This window comes from Dasypus novemcinctus, chromosome 15, assembly GCF_030445035.2.
Source record: "Dasypus novemcinctus isolate mDasNov1 chromosome 15, mDasNov1.1.hap2, whole genome shotgun sequence".
NCBI classification, from domain to species: domain Eukaryota; kingdom Metazoa; phylum Chordata; class Mammalia; order Cingulata; family Dasypodidae; genus Dasypus; species Dasypus novemcinctus.
Window position 1 is genome coordinate 4,375,439 of NC_080687.1, and position 15,598 is coordinate 4,391,036.

The 15,598-nt window shown below is 48.4% G+C and overlaps 2 protein-coding genes across 7 annotated transcripts in view; one reads left to right on the top strand and one right to left on the bottom strand.

The window, feature by feature from the left end:
* The window catches only part of NBEA (neurobeachin), a 579,373-nt gene that overhangs the window by 164,849 nt on the left and 398,926 nt on the right, over positions 1-15,598 (bottom strand). For all 6 annotated transcript variants that reach the window (XM_071208160.1, XM_071208159.1, XM_071208158.1 and 3 more), the window contains exon 40: positions 13,820-13,956. In XM_071208160.1, the coding sequence (XP_071064261.1) occupies positions 13,820-13,956 (137 nt within the window). The remainder of the gene's footprint in view (positions 1-13,819; positions 13,957-15,598) is intronic.
* On the top strand, positions 10,096-11,358 carry MAB21L1 (mab-21 like 1). The gene has a single exon (XM_004479537.5). The coding sequence runs from the start codon at positions 10,192-10,194 to the stop codon at positions 11,269-11,271; it is 1,080 nt and encodes a 359-aa protein (XP_004479594.1). The 5' UTR covers positions 10,096-10,191; the 3' UTR covers positions 11,272-11,358.

Here is a 15,598-nt window from a genome sequence, read left to right on the forward strand (position 1 = left end):
ATATTAGCACCGCATAGTCACTGAAATAGAATTCTGTAATTAAAATATCTATAGACAGTGTCTTTAAAACAGAACCTGATGTATCACTGAAAAAAAATCCTTATATTTTAGTATCTGCACCAAACCAACCACTTACTAAGGAATAAAATAATTCTCATTCACATAGCTTGCTTGGAAACGAGTACATTTAGACTGATGATAAATGGGAGTGTTCAGTGTGCTTTGAACAGGAGGGTGAGCACTGGGGTGGCTTGTACAGCTCACTGGCGGCACAGAGAGAACCTGCATACGGACAAACCTTTATCGAAGATAACGAAGCAGAGTTACTCTTTATCACTCCATAAAGGTGTAGTCCACTAACTTTAACAGCTTTTGTAATGAGGCGGTCCTTTAGGTGCATTAGTTCAATTTGGGATTCATCAGAGTATATATCTTTCCTAAACAGTTTCTTCCTATGTTACAGATACTATATTATACTCAGAAAATTAAAAATCACATCACAATTTGACTCAATATTTAATTAAAAGTCTGATCTTCAAAACTCATCAGTCCTATTTTTAATGCCAACCTTGGCCCACAGGTTATATCTCAACAGCAGCTGCTAACATCACGTCTGCACACGGACAGGACACACCTGTGCACACACGCGGCACACAGGCCCCTGCCACCTACTGCCTGGACGCTGCAGAACCCAGACCCGCGGTAGGCTGCTGCTCCGCAAGGACTTGTGGGCCTTTCTAAGCCTTGTCTCTTTATCTGTAAATGGGGAAGGATACCTGTTGTGAAGATTGAGATTAAATACTCATTAAGTAGCGGTCCCCATCCCCTATCACTCATCTCTCTCGACTCACAAATGTATTTTAGGTATCAAATTAACTAATGTATAAAAGTCCTTTGTAAATGGAAAGGAGTCCTGCAACTGCAAAGCATTATTTCCTGTAATAGGCAATTCATCCCCTCTGCATTACATTATAGCTAATGATGCTCATTTTTGTTTTGAATAATCTATGTGGGTGTCCGTTTCATGATATAATCACAAGTTTCTACAGAGCAAACTAACAACTTAAAACAGAAGCTCAAGGTTAAAAAGACCGAGGCTGGGCCTGAGGCTTAAACCGTCTGGGTGGAGAGGGGCCGACACACTGGCCTACTTCTGGCCTAAACTATACGAAACATTTTTTCAATACCAGTAAGCACTACCTGATTTTAGCTAAACAGAGTCCAAGTACACACACTAGCGCAGTGGGCCTATACCTTACCAAGTGTTTCTCATTTAAGAATATTACAGCATTCAAGGATAGAACACTGCAAACTTCAGAAAAATTGGAAAATAAAAAAAAAGTGTGTCAATATTATCTGATGTTGCCCTGATTTTTGTTTTTAAAATACAGATACTGAAACTACCACAGCTGGTAATTTCATTCTGAAATGAGTTTAAAAGGTTGAGCTACTATCTGGAGAAAGGTAATCTGGAAGCCTCGCACAGCAGCCTGCAAGCTCTGCAATCTGCATAGAGAGGGGCATTTGTCATCATTAGCTGAGCTGTGACAGCTGGCACCCGGGGTGTCCCAGAATCAAGAAGTGGCAAAGCGCCCTTGGTTTAGGTTGCCACTAAGTACAGTAGGTTACTCGAGGATCAAGTATTTTTTATGCAAAGCTCTGTGATGTAACTAGCAGCAGTGAACATATTTGAATTTCCCGTAACATGGATAATACAATGATAGCACATAATTAGCAGGTTGCCTCTAGACAACAAGATGCCAGATCGCAGGATGGATAAGCACCTACTGCCACGGAAAGAGGGAGCATGGTTTTCAGTACCCTAATAGCTCTAGCAGAGCCACCCTTCCCCCCCCCCCCCATGTCCTCCCCTTCCCAAGGCTGAGTTATGGTGGCCAATGAATTAAGTGTATTCAAGGATGAGAGTTGAAGGTAGAGAGAAGACTTCTCAGATATATTTTAAAACGTGGTTGTAAACAATGCATAATTTATCATGAAGGAGCTCAAACTACATACACTGAATGCTCTATTAAACCAACAAAGCACCGTTCTTTGGATAAAGTGAAAATTAAAATTAAAATCATTGACACAGATGCACTTCTCAATAATGTGAAGTACATATATTTGGTAACGAGTATTTAAAAAATATTCCTGGGCAAAAGTTTAAATTCAGCATCTTTTTTTTATCAAATGAGTACAGCTACAGCTAATATACCGAGAAAAGAATTTTTTAAGCTTCAGAATTTTATAAATGTTTTCATATCTTGTTAATACAAAACTATATAAAGCAAAAGAAAGTTTAAACCAAGAAATAGGTTATACTAACTGACCTTTGGAAATTAAGAGGGCTACAATCCCTTTCAAATCAATGCTTGGAAACATAATCAATAACACGAGGTTTTATATTATTATGTAAACTAGTTTTCCACAAATAAAACTAATTTTTGTGTTAATGTAAAATCTATGCAAATACATGCAGTCATTTATCAGGAAAGCTGACAAGCATTCCATATTGGAGGGGGAAATGAAACTGCCTCAAGAATAGAGGCAATTAATTATTTCTGTATTTTTTCTTCTTCTGTCTTGAGGCACAAAAGTTATCCATCCAGTTAAAACAGCAAATGAAATAAAGAGATTTTTTTTATTTAAACACATATGGCTTTTGCCTGCAATACTGATCACCACAAGGTCTACAGACGCCCGTGGCTAAATTGTGTACTGGCAGACGCACTCAGGGGAAAACTGTGCTAACGCAGCGTGGAGAGCAGAACCACCGAAGAACTGAAATTTGCTAGTAAAAAACAACAACAAAACACATACACACGCCACCTTTTTTCCCAGAGAATTACACATTTTGCTTATCAAATACAGACTAAGGTTACAAACACTGTCACCTTGGTCTCTTGCCCAAAACCAATCTTGAATAAATGAGGGTGGATGTACTCACACATATTAACGTATGCGAATGTTTATGCAGCCTATTTTTATTTATATGGATAGGACTGGTTTGCAATGCTTAAGCCTCTTAAAAGCTTATGACACTCAAAACTAAAATAGTGTGAGTGACTGGAAAAACACTGTTACCATTTCCAGTTATCATTTTTTAACCCAATTAGCTGCAATCTTGTAAGAGTTCTTGGGAATGCCGAGGATCATGGTGGAACAATCTTGCAGATGTGATGCTACTTCCTGAAGGCAACAAGAATCCTGTATTCAGTATCTGTTTCCTTTTAACAGGTTAACATAAGAATATAAGTGGCCAATTCAGACTTTTCCTATCTGAAACGCTAGGGTGTCTGGATGTGTATGTGTGTGGGTTTGTGTGTGTGTGTGTGTGCATGCACACAGCCTTCAAACTTGGGCTATTCTGTAAACCATAAAGAGAGTATACTTCCTAAAAATGGTTTATAATTACTAAGAAAGCAATAACTTCTTTCTTAATAGGACAATAAGCATGCATAACATTAAAGTTTCTATTATAATTGCCAAATAAAAATATAAAACAGAAAAGCATTTAAATAATCTATATATCTTGGGGAAGAAACACAAGACTGGCTATGCTATTTCAAATTGTAAAAATGCAAAATATACCAATGAAAATGGCTGCACTCCTGCAACTTAATAAGTCTTGTTGAGAAGACTCTGTAACCATCCAAATTTAAATGACACTGTATATTTATAAAAACCTGGGATTAGAAGCATATGTTCAAAGAATGCGTATATATTAATATTAGTTCTATTAAACTCTCTGGCCACACCCCATGCCCCTCAAGGGAAGGGTTACTTTACCGAAAAAGTAAAGTAAAACAATTTAAACAGTACATTATTTCTTTCTCTAGTGATATAAAGCTAGTAATGTTACCAAATATAGCTCAAATATCACTCACCTACACGGGAAACCTGTTTCTTAATACATATTTGGGGATGCAAACTGTCAACTGTATTAATAAATCTAACATATATTCATGCTAGCATAACTAATAATATTTTATTTGCAAATAGATAAAACACAATCCTTTACCAAACATTGTCATATATAAGCAAACTTTTACATAAAAAAGTTATTTAAAAACATACTGCTGGAGCATCTGAAGTATCATTCAATATTTTGTCCCTATGGCTGTCAGAGCCCTCTGACTAAAAACTGGTCTTAAATTAGCCATGAAAAAATAATAAATTCTAGGGCTATAAGTAAGGATGCTCATCATCTACAGCTCTTTTGAAATAAAAAACCTTCAGATATTTATAAAATAATCTTAAACAATGTACAAATTTTTAAAAAAATCAGGGCATGGGGGACACTCTTCTGTGTGGACAGCTGTATTCGATGTCTGTGATCGAGGTTCCATGACTGTATATATTTGTCAGAATTCACAGAATGGCTCATTCTATTGGAAAAGTCAGAGAATGTAACAAAAATGCATGCAAATTATATACAAATAAACCCAACTTAAAAAAATAAAATGTCAATTTCAAGCAAAAGCAAAACAAAGCTGTACTTTTATTCTACTGGGTTCCCAAATTTGTTAGAAACACTGTATCTAACAAACTCTATGTTCTTCATGCTTCTAATTTTAATCTAGATATTTAGACAATCTGGGTAAAGATATGTAGGTTTATCACTACTTTTGCCATTTTTTTTTGGCAAATCGTATCAAAGAAATAGTCCTGTCAAGGGATAGTCCGTATTAGTCCACTGACTGGCCTATGGTTAGTAGAGCAAAAACTATAAGTGAGTGAAACCGAAATATTATCTACGTGGCCTTACAGCAGATAAGGGTGATCACCTCTATTCCTACATTTAAGGATATAAAGGATATTCCTGTATATACACTAATTCCCCTCTTTTTCTATGAAGTATTTATTTTATTGTATATAATATCTGTGATAAAAGGTAATGGTTTCTATTTGATGTAATCATCTTTTTACATTGTAATTCTAGTTGCTGATCATTAAGAAAATAAATCCTAGTTTAGAGGATTTGCTTTGTTCATTTAAAAAAACACAAGCTCCAAAACTGGAAACTAGGCAGGTTTCTCTGAGCCATACTCTCCTGGAAGCTGACTCCGTCCACCCCACACTGCAGTCTCAAGGTCACACCGAGTATTTGCAGCGCTTTGTCACACGCAGTAGGAGACAGTAATGGAGCCGTGCGGTCCGGGAGCCCACGAGACGGCCGTGGCATCTCATTCCAGCATTTCCTCAAGGTACAACAAAAAAGGTAGCGAGCTAGGAGTCGTGAGGCATGGCCACACATCCATGTTAGAAGGGGTCAAGGAAGACTGGGTCTTCACCTCCCCATATACAGTGAACCAAATGGGCCCACTGATGCCGGCTGAAATCTAACAAAATGAATTGCAATTAATCTGATAGATTATCAAGGTATGTGACTTTCTTTACGGTCTACGAAGAACTGGAACACTTGAACTAAGTCTTCCTTCAGCAGATTCAATAACTGAAAAGGCCAACAGCATTGTTGTTAAAGGTTTGGCTAGGGTTAGAGGTCACAACTTATGCTGAGCAAAGAGAGATCCTTTTGGTTGAAAACCTAAAAAAAAAATATTTTTCACTTTACAGATGCAACTTGAAAGTACCCTGCACCTCTGAGTACACATTCAAATGAATGGGGAAACTGGACACATATCTAGTGACCCAGGCTTTAAATTTCTCTTCTACCCTAAGAAAGATTTTGACCAGAATTATCAAGAATTGCCTCATATCTGCAAATTGAGCAGTGGTCACTCCCAAGGTCCATCTTTAATCTCAATGTTACTTTCTTTTCAATGTCTTTTAACACCAACATCAAGCGTATTAACCAACAGTGTTGGGAAAAACGAAAAAATAATTGCCATAACAAATGTGACCTTATGATTGTGTATGAAGGTTATGATGAAAACAAATGATGAAAGAAAGAAATGATTTAAAATATTAGCCATAATTATCAGAATGCTTCATTTGAAGAAACAGAACCAGGTCTAAGTTGTGCAATCAGTGACCTCATTTCTCTGCTGTGCTCTGTAACACACCTGATATTAAAATATGAAGTAATTATTTTAAGAAATCCCTGAAACTTTTGAAGCTATTTTGTTTCCATTGCTCCTATGCCAGGAGTCACAGCAGGAAGAAAGAAGAGATGCCATCAAATTAGATTACCAGAAAAACTCCCTCCATTTTGCTTTACTTGATGTGACACAAAGTCCTGCACAAATATCTGTCTTTAATTTCTCTAGTGAAAAAAAAAAAAAAGAAATATATTGTATATAGTAGAATGAAGCAGATGAAATAGCCTGGGTATATTTAAAAGAAAAAGGGCGAGGTGCGGGGGCGGGGGGAGCGGGGGGCAAAAAATCAGATGTCTGCAATCAGCCTTCAAAGCCACTCGGGCTGTAGGGATAAATAATTTAATAAAGTCAACTTCATATTCTTTTTTATCTCCCCGGTGTAATAAGCACATATTAAAAAAATAAAATCCTTAAATTCATGGATATTTGTGAAAAGAACTGCAGCCAGCAGAAAATGAAAACTCACCAAACAGTATCTATGTGAGCATTTAACATGTGTGCATATCCTCTAACTAAGAGATATTTTCCAGAGGAAGGGTCGCAATTGCTGAAATCTACGAACATGCAATTCAAATTTAAATTAGGTTTTTTAAAACACAGAAACCTTGTGTTTCCGACATTTCTCAAGGTAATAGGTTTTAAAAAAAAATCTAATCAAGTGACTGTTTACACATTAATTTTTTCTATCCCATATATGTAAGCAGGTCTTTAAAGAGGAGAGTAAGTTATCTAGTAAACAACACCTTAGGAACAATTGCTTTGCCATGGTTATTCTACACCTCTAAGTGTCAAGATCACCATTTTTAATTATTTCATATTCACTAATAAGCACTAAAATTTATGATAATGGTATGCTTTGTCTTTTTTGGATTGTTTTCTCTAACTGCTACATTTCAAATCAAGGCTACACAAGAGACTAAGTAAATGAAAAAGTCTGTTAGACCTTAAAATCCCAAATTCCATTCCAATAGAAGCATCTCGAGCTATCTTTAAAATACCAGTTTCTTGTTTTTTCTGCAATTATCGTTCTGTTGTTAGCTCTTGCCAGAGATGCCCGCGTGCACAGCACTGCAAACAATTAAGCATTTGGGTCTTAGAGCACCAGACACACAAGAGCCGTTATCCTAGACCAACCACTGAAATTATATTTATAGTAAAAATATAGAATGGTGTCATCAGTTAGAACTCTTTTATAAGCTTTTCCGTAAGTAAATGAATTGACTTAAAGCGCTCTCTACGTATTTTGTAATCATTCCAAGTAACTAGTTCAATAGGTCAAATAATATTTCAAAAAAAGATGCTATAAAACAGTTAAAATGGCTCCCACAAAACAAATCCCCCCCAAAAACCTGGACTAAGAACGACTGGGACTCAGGAAAGCATTCTGGAGGCGTTTCATTCCCCCCCGCCCCCCCCTCCCGGGTTAGTTCTATGAAAAATCCCGGCTCGAGGAGGCTGGGTGCGCTGCTCAGCTGGTGCCCGCACGCGGGGCTCCCCGCGAGCTCAGAGGCCCGGCGGCGGCGCGAGCGGCCAGGGGCGCGCGGGGCTGCGGGCGCGGGAAGTGCCGCCTGGCCGTGCGGGGAACCCGCGGCTTCATGTCCCGCTCGCTCCGGGCCTAACGAGTTTCGGGGCCTTTTCTCACCCGTATTTTTCTTCCTCAAAGTGCAAATCATTAGCGAAAAGGCCGCGGTCGCGCCAATTAGTTTGCACCCAGTGCCTCGGTGCTTCGCTGCGCCTTAACCCAATTAAGCCGCGCGGCGAGCCCCAGAGATGCGCCACCTGCGCGCCGCCCGCCGCCCGCGGTCCCCGCCGCCGCCTGTGGTCGGCCCCGCCCAGGCCCCCTCCCCTGCGGGCCCGCCGGGGCGCGGGCAGGTGGCCCCGAGGCCAGGGGAGTGCGGTCGGGCGCCTCGGCCCGCGGGCCCCGAGGAAGGGCAAGAGCCCCGGGGGCCTGCAGGGTCGAGGGGTGCCCCGGGAGCGAGGGTGCGGGCGGCGAGCGGAGCCGCGAGGCGCGGGGCCTGGGGGCCGGAACCCACGGATTTCCCAGAGCGCCGCCCGCCGCCTCCGCGTGCCGCACGCGGGCCCGCGGCGCCCACCGGCGCCTCTTCCTCCTGCTCCAGCTGCCAGGCGGCCGCTGCCGTGCGCTCGGTCCGCGCCGCGAGGTGGGGAGGGACCGGCGGGTGTTCCCAATCCCGACGGCTGCGGGGATGGGGGCCTAGGAGAACAGAGGCGCCGGATGCTGGGAGCCCCCAAATTTACCGCACTCTTCTAAGCCACGTCGGGATCGCCTACTCTTGGGTAGAGATGGGAGATGACAGGCGGCTTTGTGACGCGGCGCCGGTGCAAAATCCCTCAAAAGCGGGAGGGAAGTGGGGGCGCTGAACCAGAGCTGCTCGAAAGGGGTCCTGGGAGAACGCTGGCACAAACCTGTTACCCGGAGTTACGGGGTTTCGCTGGAGATGCTCATTTAAAAGAGATCGCAGCTATATTAAAGGGAGACAATTAAAAATGGGCCCAGGCCTTAAAACCACTAGGTAACCCCTTCGTTTCTTGGATGCTGAGGACACAATTGGCACCACCACACGCCCGAAAAAAAGTTCTGCATAAACCCACCTCCTCTCCTGTTCTAAGGTTCCAAAATTTAGAAATGTTGGTTTAAGTTTTTCTCTCAAATGATGTTTAATTCCTGTAAAAAGCTTGAATGAGTGCCATTTAATTTTCTTTAAAAACATTTACTGTTTTCCCTTCATCAAATCACACGAAATGACAAAAAATTAGAAGCCCAGTCTTGGGCCACAGGCAGGGAGGACGCTTGCATGTGCTTGAGCAAGCAGAACCCCCCAAGCTTCAGAATTTCAGGACAGCCATCTGCCAGTGGCTCTGCTCGTGGACCTCTCCTGAACTCTGTATGTGGAAATACAGCTCGCTGGGAAATCACATTAAAACACCCTCTCCATCGCGGGCCTCGTGGGTCTTTGGAGGTTTCTGCAAGGGCACGTTCAGGTCCCGCTCAGGGCCCCGCTCGCAGCCTGCAGGCGGGGGCGGGGTGGCCTACTCAGGTTCGGAAAACCTCCCCTCGGCCCCTCTAAAACGCTGAGCCATCCTATTCCGATCCTCCCCTGCCCTGGAAATGGGGACCCCGCCGGTGAGGGAGCCACCTGTGCCTTTAGCAAAAGGGACCCGCTGGCCAGCGCAGACATCTCCAAAGCTGCCAGGACCCGGCTCCGGTTCCGCCCGGAGCCAACTTTCCGATACCAGCCGTCGACACGCACGCAACAGCCACGTCCACCCCGCAGGAGAAGGGCCCCGAGGCCGCTGCCGCCGCCACCTCCTCGGGCTGGGTGCACGGCCCTCAGCACACCTGCCTCCGCCCCGCAGCGCTGGGAGCGCCGCAGCGCGTCCTCTCCGCGCCCGGGTGGGCTGCGGGGACCGCCCCCGCCCGGGGCCGCACCCGGGCGCCGCGAGCCGTCGAGGGGCGCGGGCGGGCGGCCGCGGGCGCCGCCTGCCCTCGGCGTGTGCGCCCGCGCCCCCGAGGGGGTGGAGGGCCGGCGCGGCGCCCAGGAGGCCGCGGTGACGAGCGCGGTGGCGATTGGCCGCCCGCCCGCCGGGCCCTGCCTTTATAATCCCCACCCGGTGCAGCGGGGCTCCGAGACCGAGCGGCGGCGCCTCGCCGGCACACACGCGCGCCCGCCCGCCCCCGCAGCCCCGCCACGCGCGCCCGCCTGCCCTCCCGCCCGCCGTCCCGCACCCACCGGGCTCCGGGCGGGCCTCGTCCATCAAGACGGAGAGGCCCGAGCCTTCCGCCGCCCGCACGAGCTCTGGCCGCGGCTCGCCGCAACTTTTGCTTTCCCCGCTGCGCGGGCGAGAGCCCCACGCGCGGCGCCCCGCGAGGACTCTTGCCCCGGGGCGGCGCGGCGGCGGCGGGGGCGCGGCGCGGCGCCCCCTGCAGCGCGCCGGGGCTCCGGGAGGGCGGGCAGGGCCGGCGCCCGCGGGGCGCGCAGCGGCGCCCTCCACGCGGTCCTGAGCGAGGCGGCGCGCCCCGGCACCCGCGTTGGCTCCCGCGCCCGCAGCCGCATTGGATCCCACAGCCTACTGCGAGACTCCGGTGTACAACCCGGATCTCTGCCCCAATATGATCGCGGCCCAGGCCAAGCTGGTGTACCACCTGAACAAGTACTACAACGAGAAGTGCCAGGCGCGCAAGGCGGCCATCGCCAAGACCATCCGCGAGGTCTGCAAGGTGGTGTCCGACGTGCTCAAGGAGGTGGAGGTGCAGGAGCCGCGCTTCATCAGCTCGCTCAACGAGATGGACAACCGCTACGAGGGCCTCGAGGTGGTCTCGCCCACCGAGTTCGAGGTGGTGCTCTACCTCAACCAGATGGGGGTGTTCAACTTCGTCGACGACGGCTCGCTGCCCGGCTGCGCCGTGCTCAAGCTGAGCGACGGGCGCAAGCGGAGCATGTCGCTCTGGGTGGAGTTCATCACCGCCTCCGGCTACCTCTCGGCGCGCAAGATCCGCTCCCGCTTCCAGACGCTGGTGGCGCAGGCGGTGGACAAGTGCAGCTACCGGGACGTGGTCAAGATGGTGGCGGACACCAGCGAGGTGAAGCTGAGGATCCGCGACCGCTACGTGGTGCAGATCACCCCGGCCTTTAAGTGCACCGGCATCTGGCCGCGCAGCGCCGCGCACTGGCCCCTGCCCCACATCCCCTGGCCCGGCCCCAACCGCGTGGCGGAGGTCAAGGCGGAGGGCTTCAACCTCCTGTCCAAGGAGTGCCACTCGCTGGCCGGCAAGCAGAGCTCGGCCGAGAGCGACGCCTGGGTGCTGCAGTTCGCCGAGGCCGAGAACAGGCTGCAGATGGGGGGCTGCCGGAAGAAGTGCCTCTCCATCCTCAAGACCCTGCGCGACCGCCACCTCGAGCTGCCGGGCCAGCCGCTCAACAACTACCACATGAAGACTCTGGTCTCCTACGAGTGCGAGAAGCACCCCCGCGAGTCGGACTGGGACGAGTCGTGCCTGGGGGACCGGCTGAACGGGATCCTGCTGCAGCTCATCTCCTGCCTGCAGTGCCGGCGCTGTCCCCACTACTTCCTGCCCAACCTCGACCTCTTCCAGGGCAAGCCGCACTCGGCCCTGGAGAACGCCGCCAAGCAGACGTGGCGGCTGGCGAGGGAGATCCTCACCAACCCCAAGAGCCTGGAGAAACTGTAGAGGGCGGCTGCCTCGGCCGGCGCAACGCGCGGGCGCCGCCAAGCCCGGCCGCTTCGACTCCCTGCTCGGTGCGGACCCAGCGCTCCCCGCGAGGCGCGCGACCCCGGCCTGGGGAAGCGCGGGGCTCCGGGGCTCCGGGGCGCGGGCGTCCTCGGCCTCCGCTGCCCGGGCAGCGGGGCGCGAGGAGCGCCCGCGACGAGCACTAGGAGAGCCCGCGGCCCCGGGGGAAGCGCGCAGAGGCCGCGGGGAGGGCGCGGGGAGCGCGGCCGCAGCGCCCCGGACCGCGCGGCCCTGGCGACCCTAGCGCGCCGCTCTGTGAGTAACCACGGCGCGGATGTGCCAAGGGAAGAAAAGCTGATGTGTCCTTTGATTCGTGGCAGATATTGTGAGCTCAACGTTGTCTTTGAAAGTGTGGATGTTGGTGTTTTGTGATTTGGTGAACAGACGTTAACTTGCCATTTTGAATACTTCCCGACATTTTCCTCTAACAAAAAGGTACCATTTCAAGGTAGATTTTCCTCCTCCTACTTCAGTCTGTCTCTGAAAGTGTCGGAACTTTAAAAAGTTTACATTTTGTTTTCAAATAAATTGCTTGTTCTATTTCTAACATTCCGTAAATATACTTGAAATGTTATTTAAATATATTCAAAGAAATTTGAATTCAGCTTATATAATAACGCTTGAATATCTGAATTATATATTTGAAAAATGCACTTGAAATACACTGGATAATTACTTTTGTGATTTAGATTTTTAATTTCTGTTGCTGGTTTTTATTTAATTAGAAGCTAATAAATGAAGTCCAAGAAGTTGTACCTCGTTTTAAATTATTTCTCTCTCAAAAAAGTAGTGCTTCCTTTTGAAAACTGAACCCACTTGGATATTTTAAAACATTTTGAGAATTATGCTATCGAAACTATTAAAAATAAAACGACTAAAATACCCGGGAAAAGCTCTGTTTTGGGTAGCCACAATTAAAATGACCTACCCTCAAATAAGACCGTTACTTTCTACAAGGACAGAATCAGATCTCCCTTTAAAGCTCCCTCTTCTGGGTTAGTCTTTTTGTAGCATTTTTGAAAAAAGAAGGAAAAATCTATCTATCATTACAGTAAATGTTACTGAGTATAAATCAGACTACCTCTCAGAGAAAATGAATATAAAGTCATAGTGCAAGTTTTGAAATTTGGATGAGAAAACTAGCTGTACTAATAAAATGAAGATCATTTCTGATCCATTTACGCCAAACGTTTTCAATGGAGTAAGCAAAATATATCAAACAGAAATCCAAAATTCTGTTTTACTTCATGAGGCCAGCTAATGATAAAAGCACAATGACAAACTGTTTAGATGATTTAAAATCAAATATACCGCATTCAGATTCATTTTAAAAATCTAGTTCTTTTGGAGCTGGAAGTGAGAGAAAGCCTACGATTAGTCCTCGGAGTATTTCACTAGTCAACAAGTGCTCAAAGGCCCATCGACTGTGGGCCTTAGTTAATTAATTTAGGAGGTGGTTTTTAGAATTTCAGTTGTTATTCTAACATTCCTTTATAATCCTTTATTTCTCTATGTCAATTAAACAGAAATAATAAAGTTGTGACCCTGTGGGAGCAATTAGTTGCAACTGTTTTAGAATAACCGCCCCTGAAAAACACTCTAAAGGAAGATCTTTGCCAAAGGATGGGATATCTAGCATGAGGCTTACCCCTCTTGAATTCTTAATCAGCGATAAAATAAAAAGTTTACAAATAACCCAGTAACGTAACAGTTAAAGCAACAAGAAAATTGACCACCCAGTTAAGTGCTGAGATATTGCCTGTTCTGAGATGCAGGTGTCTGAAATCTACACAATAAGGTTTAATAAATATTTAGGCATTTCAAGTGGTTCAGACATGTACTTCTTGGCATTACATGCAAAGTATACAACCTTTAAACACCCAACTGCTCCTTGTACATACTATGTCCACATTCTTTAAATCAAAACTTTTCAGATAATCAATTTCTCTTCCTCTTAAATCCACATGTAAAATCTATTCTTATTTCAAGAGATGAAAAATGGATGTGATAATGCAGATGAATTTCTATCTAAATGGCCTTTTTTCCCAGTTTTCTTATAACCTTTCCTGCAATAATAATTCACATTGCAGTCTACACTTAGGGAAATTACAAGTGATCTTAGTAAGAAACCTCACAGCACCCTGCCTAGTCTTCCCAGGGGGCCTGAAATGCTGTGCAGGGGGTGGAGGTGGGTGGGGGGTGGGGAGCGAGGGAGGGACACGCATCGAGGGTCCACTGGCCTAACCTCCAAATCCACCCAAGCACAGAAATGCTGCTAGGACGCGCATGCTCTGCTCGGGCAGCACTTGGACTTTTCCAGTCTGCCTTCAGTTCCATAAGGCAGAGCACGTGCTGTACGTGCCATTTCATTCATTTTCTTTTCTATAAGGACGGGACTATGCCCCCTCCCCCCCGCTGTCACTTAAAACCGAGCAAAACGGAAAAGCACTTCATGACTCACAGGCCTGCGGCCGGGCTCAAAACTCACTTTGGGGTCGATCTTCTTGAAGGCAGGGCCGTCCTCATCCACCTCGAAGTAGATTTCCGTGGTGGTGATGGAGAGCGTCCCCTTGGCCACCACGGCAGGGGCGATGAGCTGGGCTGGCGTGCTGAGCACCACGGGGCCTGCAAGACAGGGGCAGGGTCAGCCGGCCGGCGGGGCTCCGCGGGGCACGGGAGAAGGGGGCCTGCCCCGCGCCAGCTCGCCACGCCGAGGCCCGGCCCGCCCGCCTGGCAGCCGTGTTCTGCGCGGGGCCCGGAGAGAAGGCGCCCACGCCCGGCCCTCGAGGCTGCCCGGGCCCGGCCCGGGAGCGCGCCCTGCGTCCCGAGGCCCTGCGCCCAGCGCCCAGCACCGCGGGCGGGCCCGGGGCGGCCCGGGAGCTTCCCCGCGGCCTGCGCCGCAGGGAGGAGAGGAGGGAACCTTCGCGGGGCTTCCTCACGGGAAAGCCCGCGCTGAGGGAAACGCCGCGCCCGAACTGCGCCGTCTCCCGACCCGGGGCCTGGAGCCGAGCTCGCAGCCGGCGGGAGGGAGGGTGCCTGCGGGCAGCCGGGGGGCGCCGGCACCCCGCGCCGCGGGCCCCGCCACCTCGCCGGAGGGCGGCTGGGGACGCGGCCGAGCCTTTGGGGTGCCGAGCCTCAGGGCCGCAGGGGCCCGCACGTGCGCCCGCGGGCACGCGTCCCGGCGCCCACCAGGCCCTGCCCTTCCCGCGGGGCGAGCGCCGGACCGCCCGGGCCGGGCCGCCGGCGCCCCCCGCGCCCTCCCGCCGGCGCCCCTGCCCGGCTCCCTGCCTCCGGCGCTGCCCCGGTCCACCCGCGCCGGGCTCGGCTTTCCCCGGCCCAGGCGGCCGCTCTGAAGCGCCACTCAAAGGCTCATCAATCTTAATCGCGGCCGCTCAAGTAATTACGGCCGCATCTCCCGGACGGTTACAAGTGGATTTGGGTTTCTATTCCCCAGGCCCTCCTTTGTGTTTATTGGAGGGTCTGCGCGCACTCGCCGGCGCCCCCGGCCCCCGCGCCCGCCGCCGAGTCCCCCCGCGCCGCCCCGCTCCGGCCGCTCCCTTAACCCTTCAGCAGCCGGGACGCTCCCTCGCAGGCCACCTTTGGGATTTCCTCTCCCAAGAAATCAGGGGTTGACTTTGGATGGGGGGAGGCGGCGAGAACGAAGGGGACGTGACTCACATCGGAAACAATGTGTCTTTTTACACATGGTTGGGCCTAGCTGAAACCTCAGAAAAGTCTTCGTCCTCAACTCAGAAGGCTGGCGATTCCTGGCTAAATCGAGGTCTCTGGCATTTGGAGAGCAAGACTGCTCAAAAACATGAAAAAATGGCGAACCGTTTCTTTCCCTTAAAAAAGTAATTCAACATATCCAAACAATGAACTTGGGAAAATTGCGCGCGCACACACACACATATAAAGATGATGAAACATTATGGAAACCATGCACACTGAGTTACTGAACTATATTACGAATTCTAAGTACACAATTCCGTGAACTTTTAACGGGAAACACATTTTCACTACTCATTGCTCTCGTTTCTGAAAGGAGCCTGCGCTTCCATTTGACTCCACTCCAATTTCGTTCCATTGGGTGGAGATTTTCTGGGAGTTTATAAAAAGGGCTTTGACTAGGCCCTTCTTTAAGAAAGACACATGAAATATTCAGCTTTAAGAGTGTGTCATTTTCACCAGTCGCTTGGAAATCTCCAATTACAACTTCCAATTCCAGAGCCTGGTTAAGGAGCACCAAATCTTTTTTTTTTTTTTT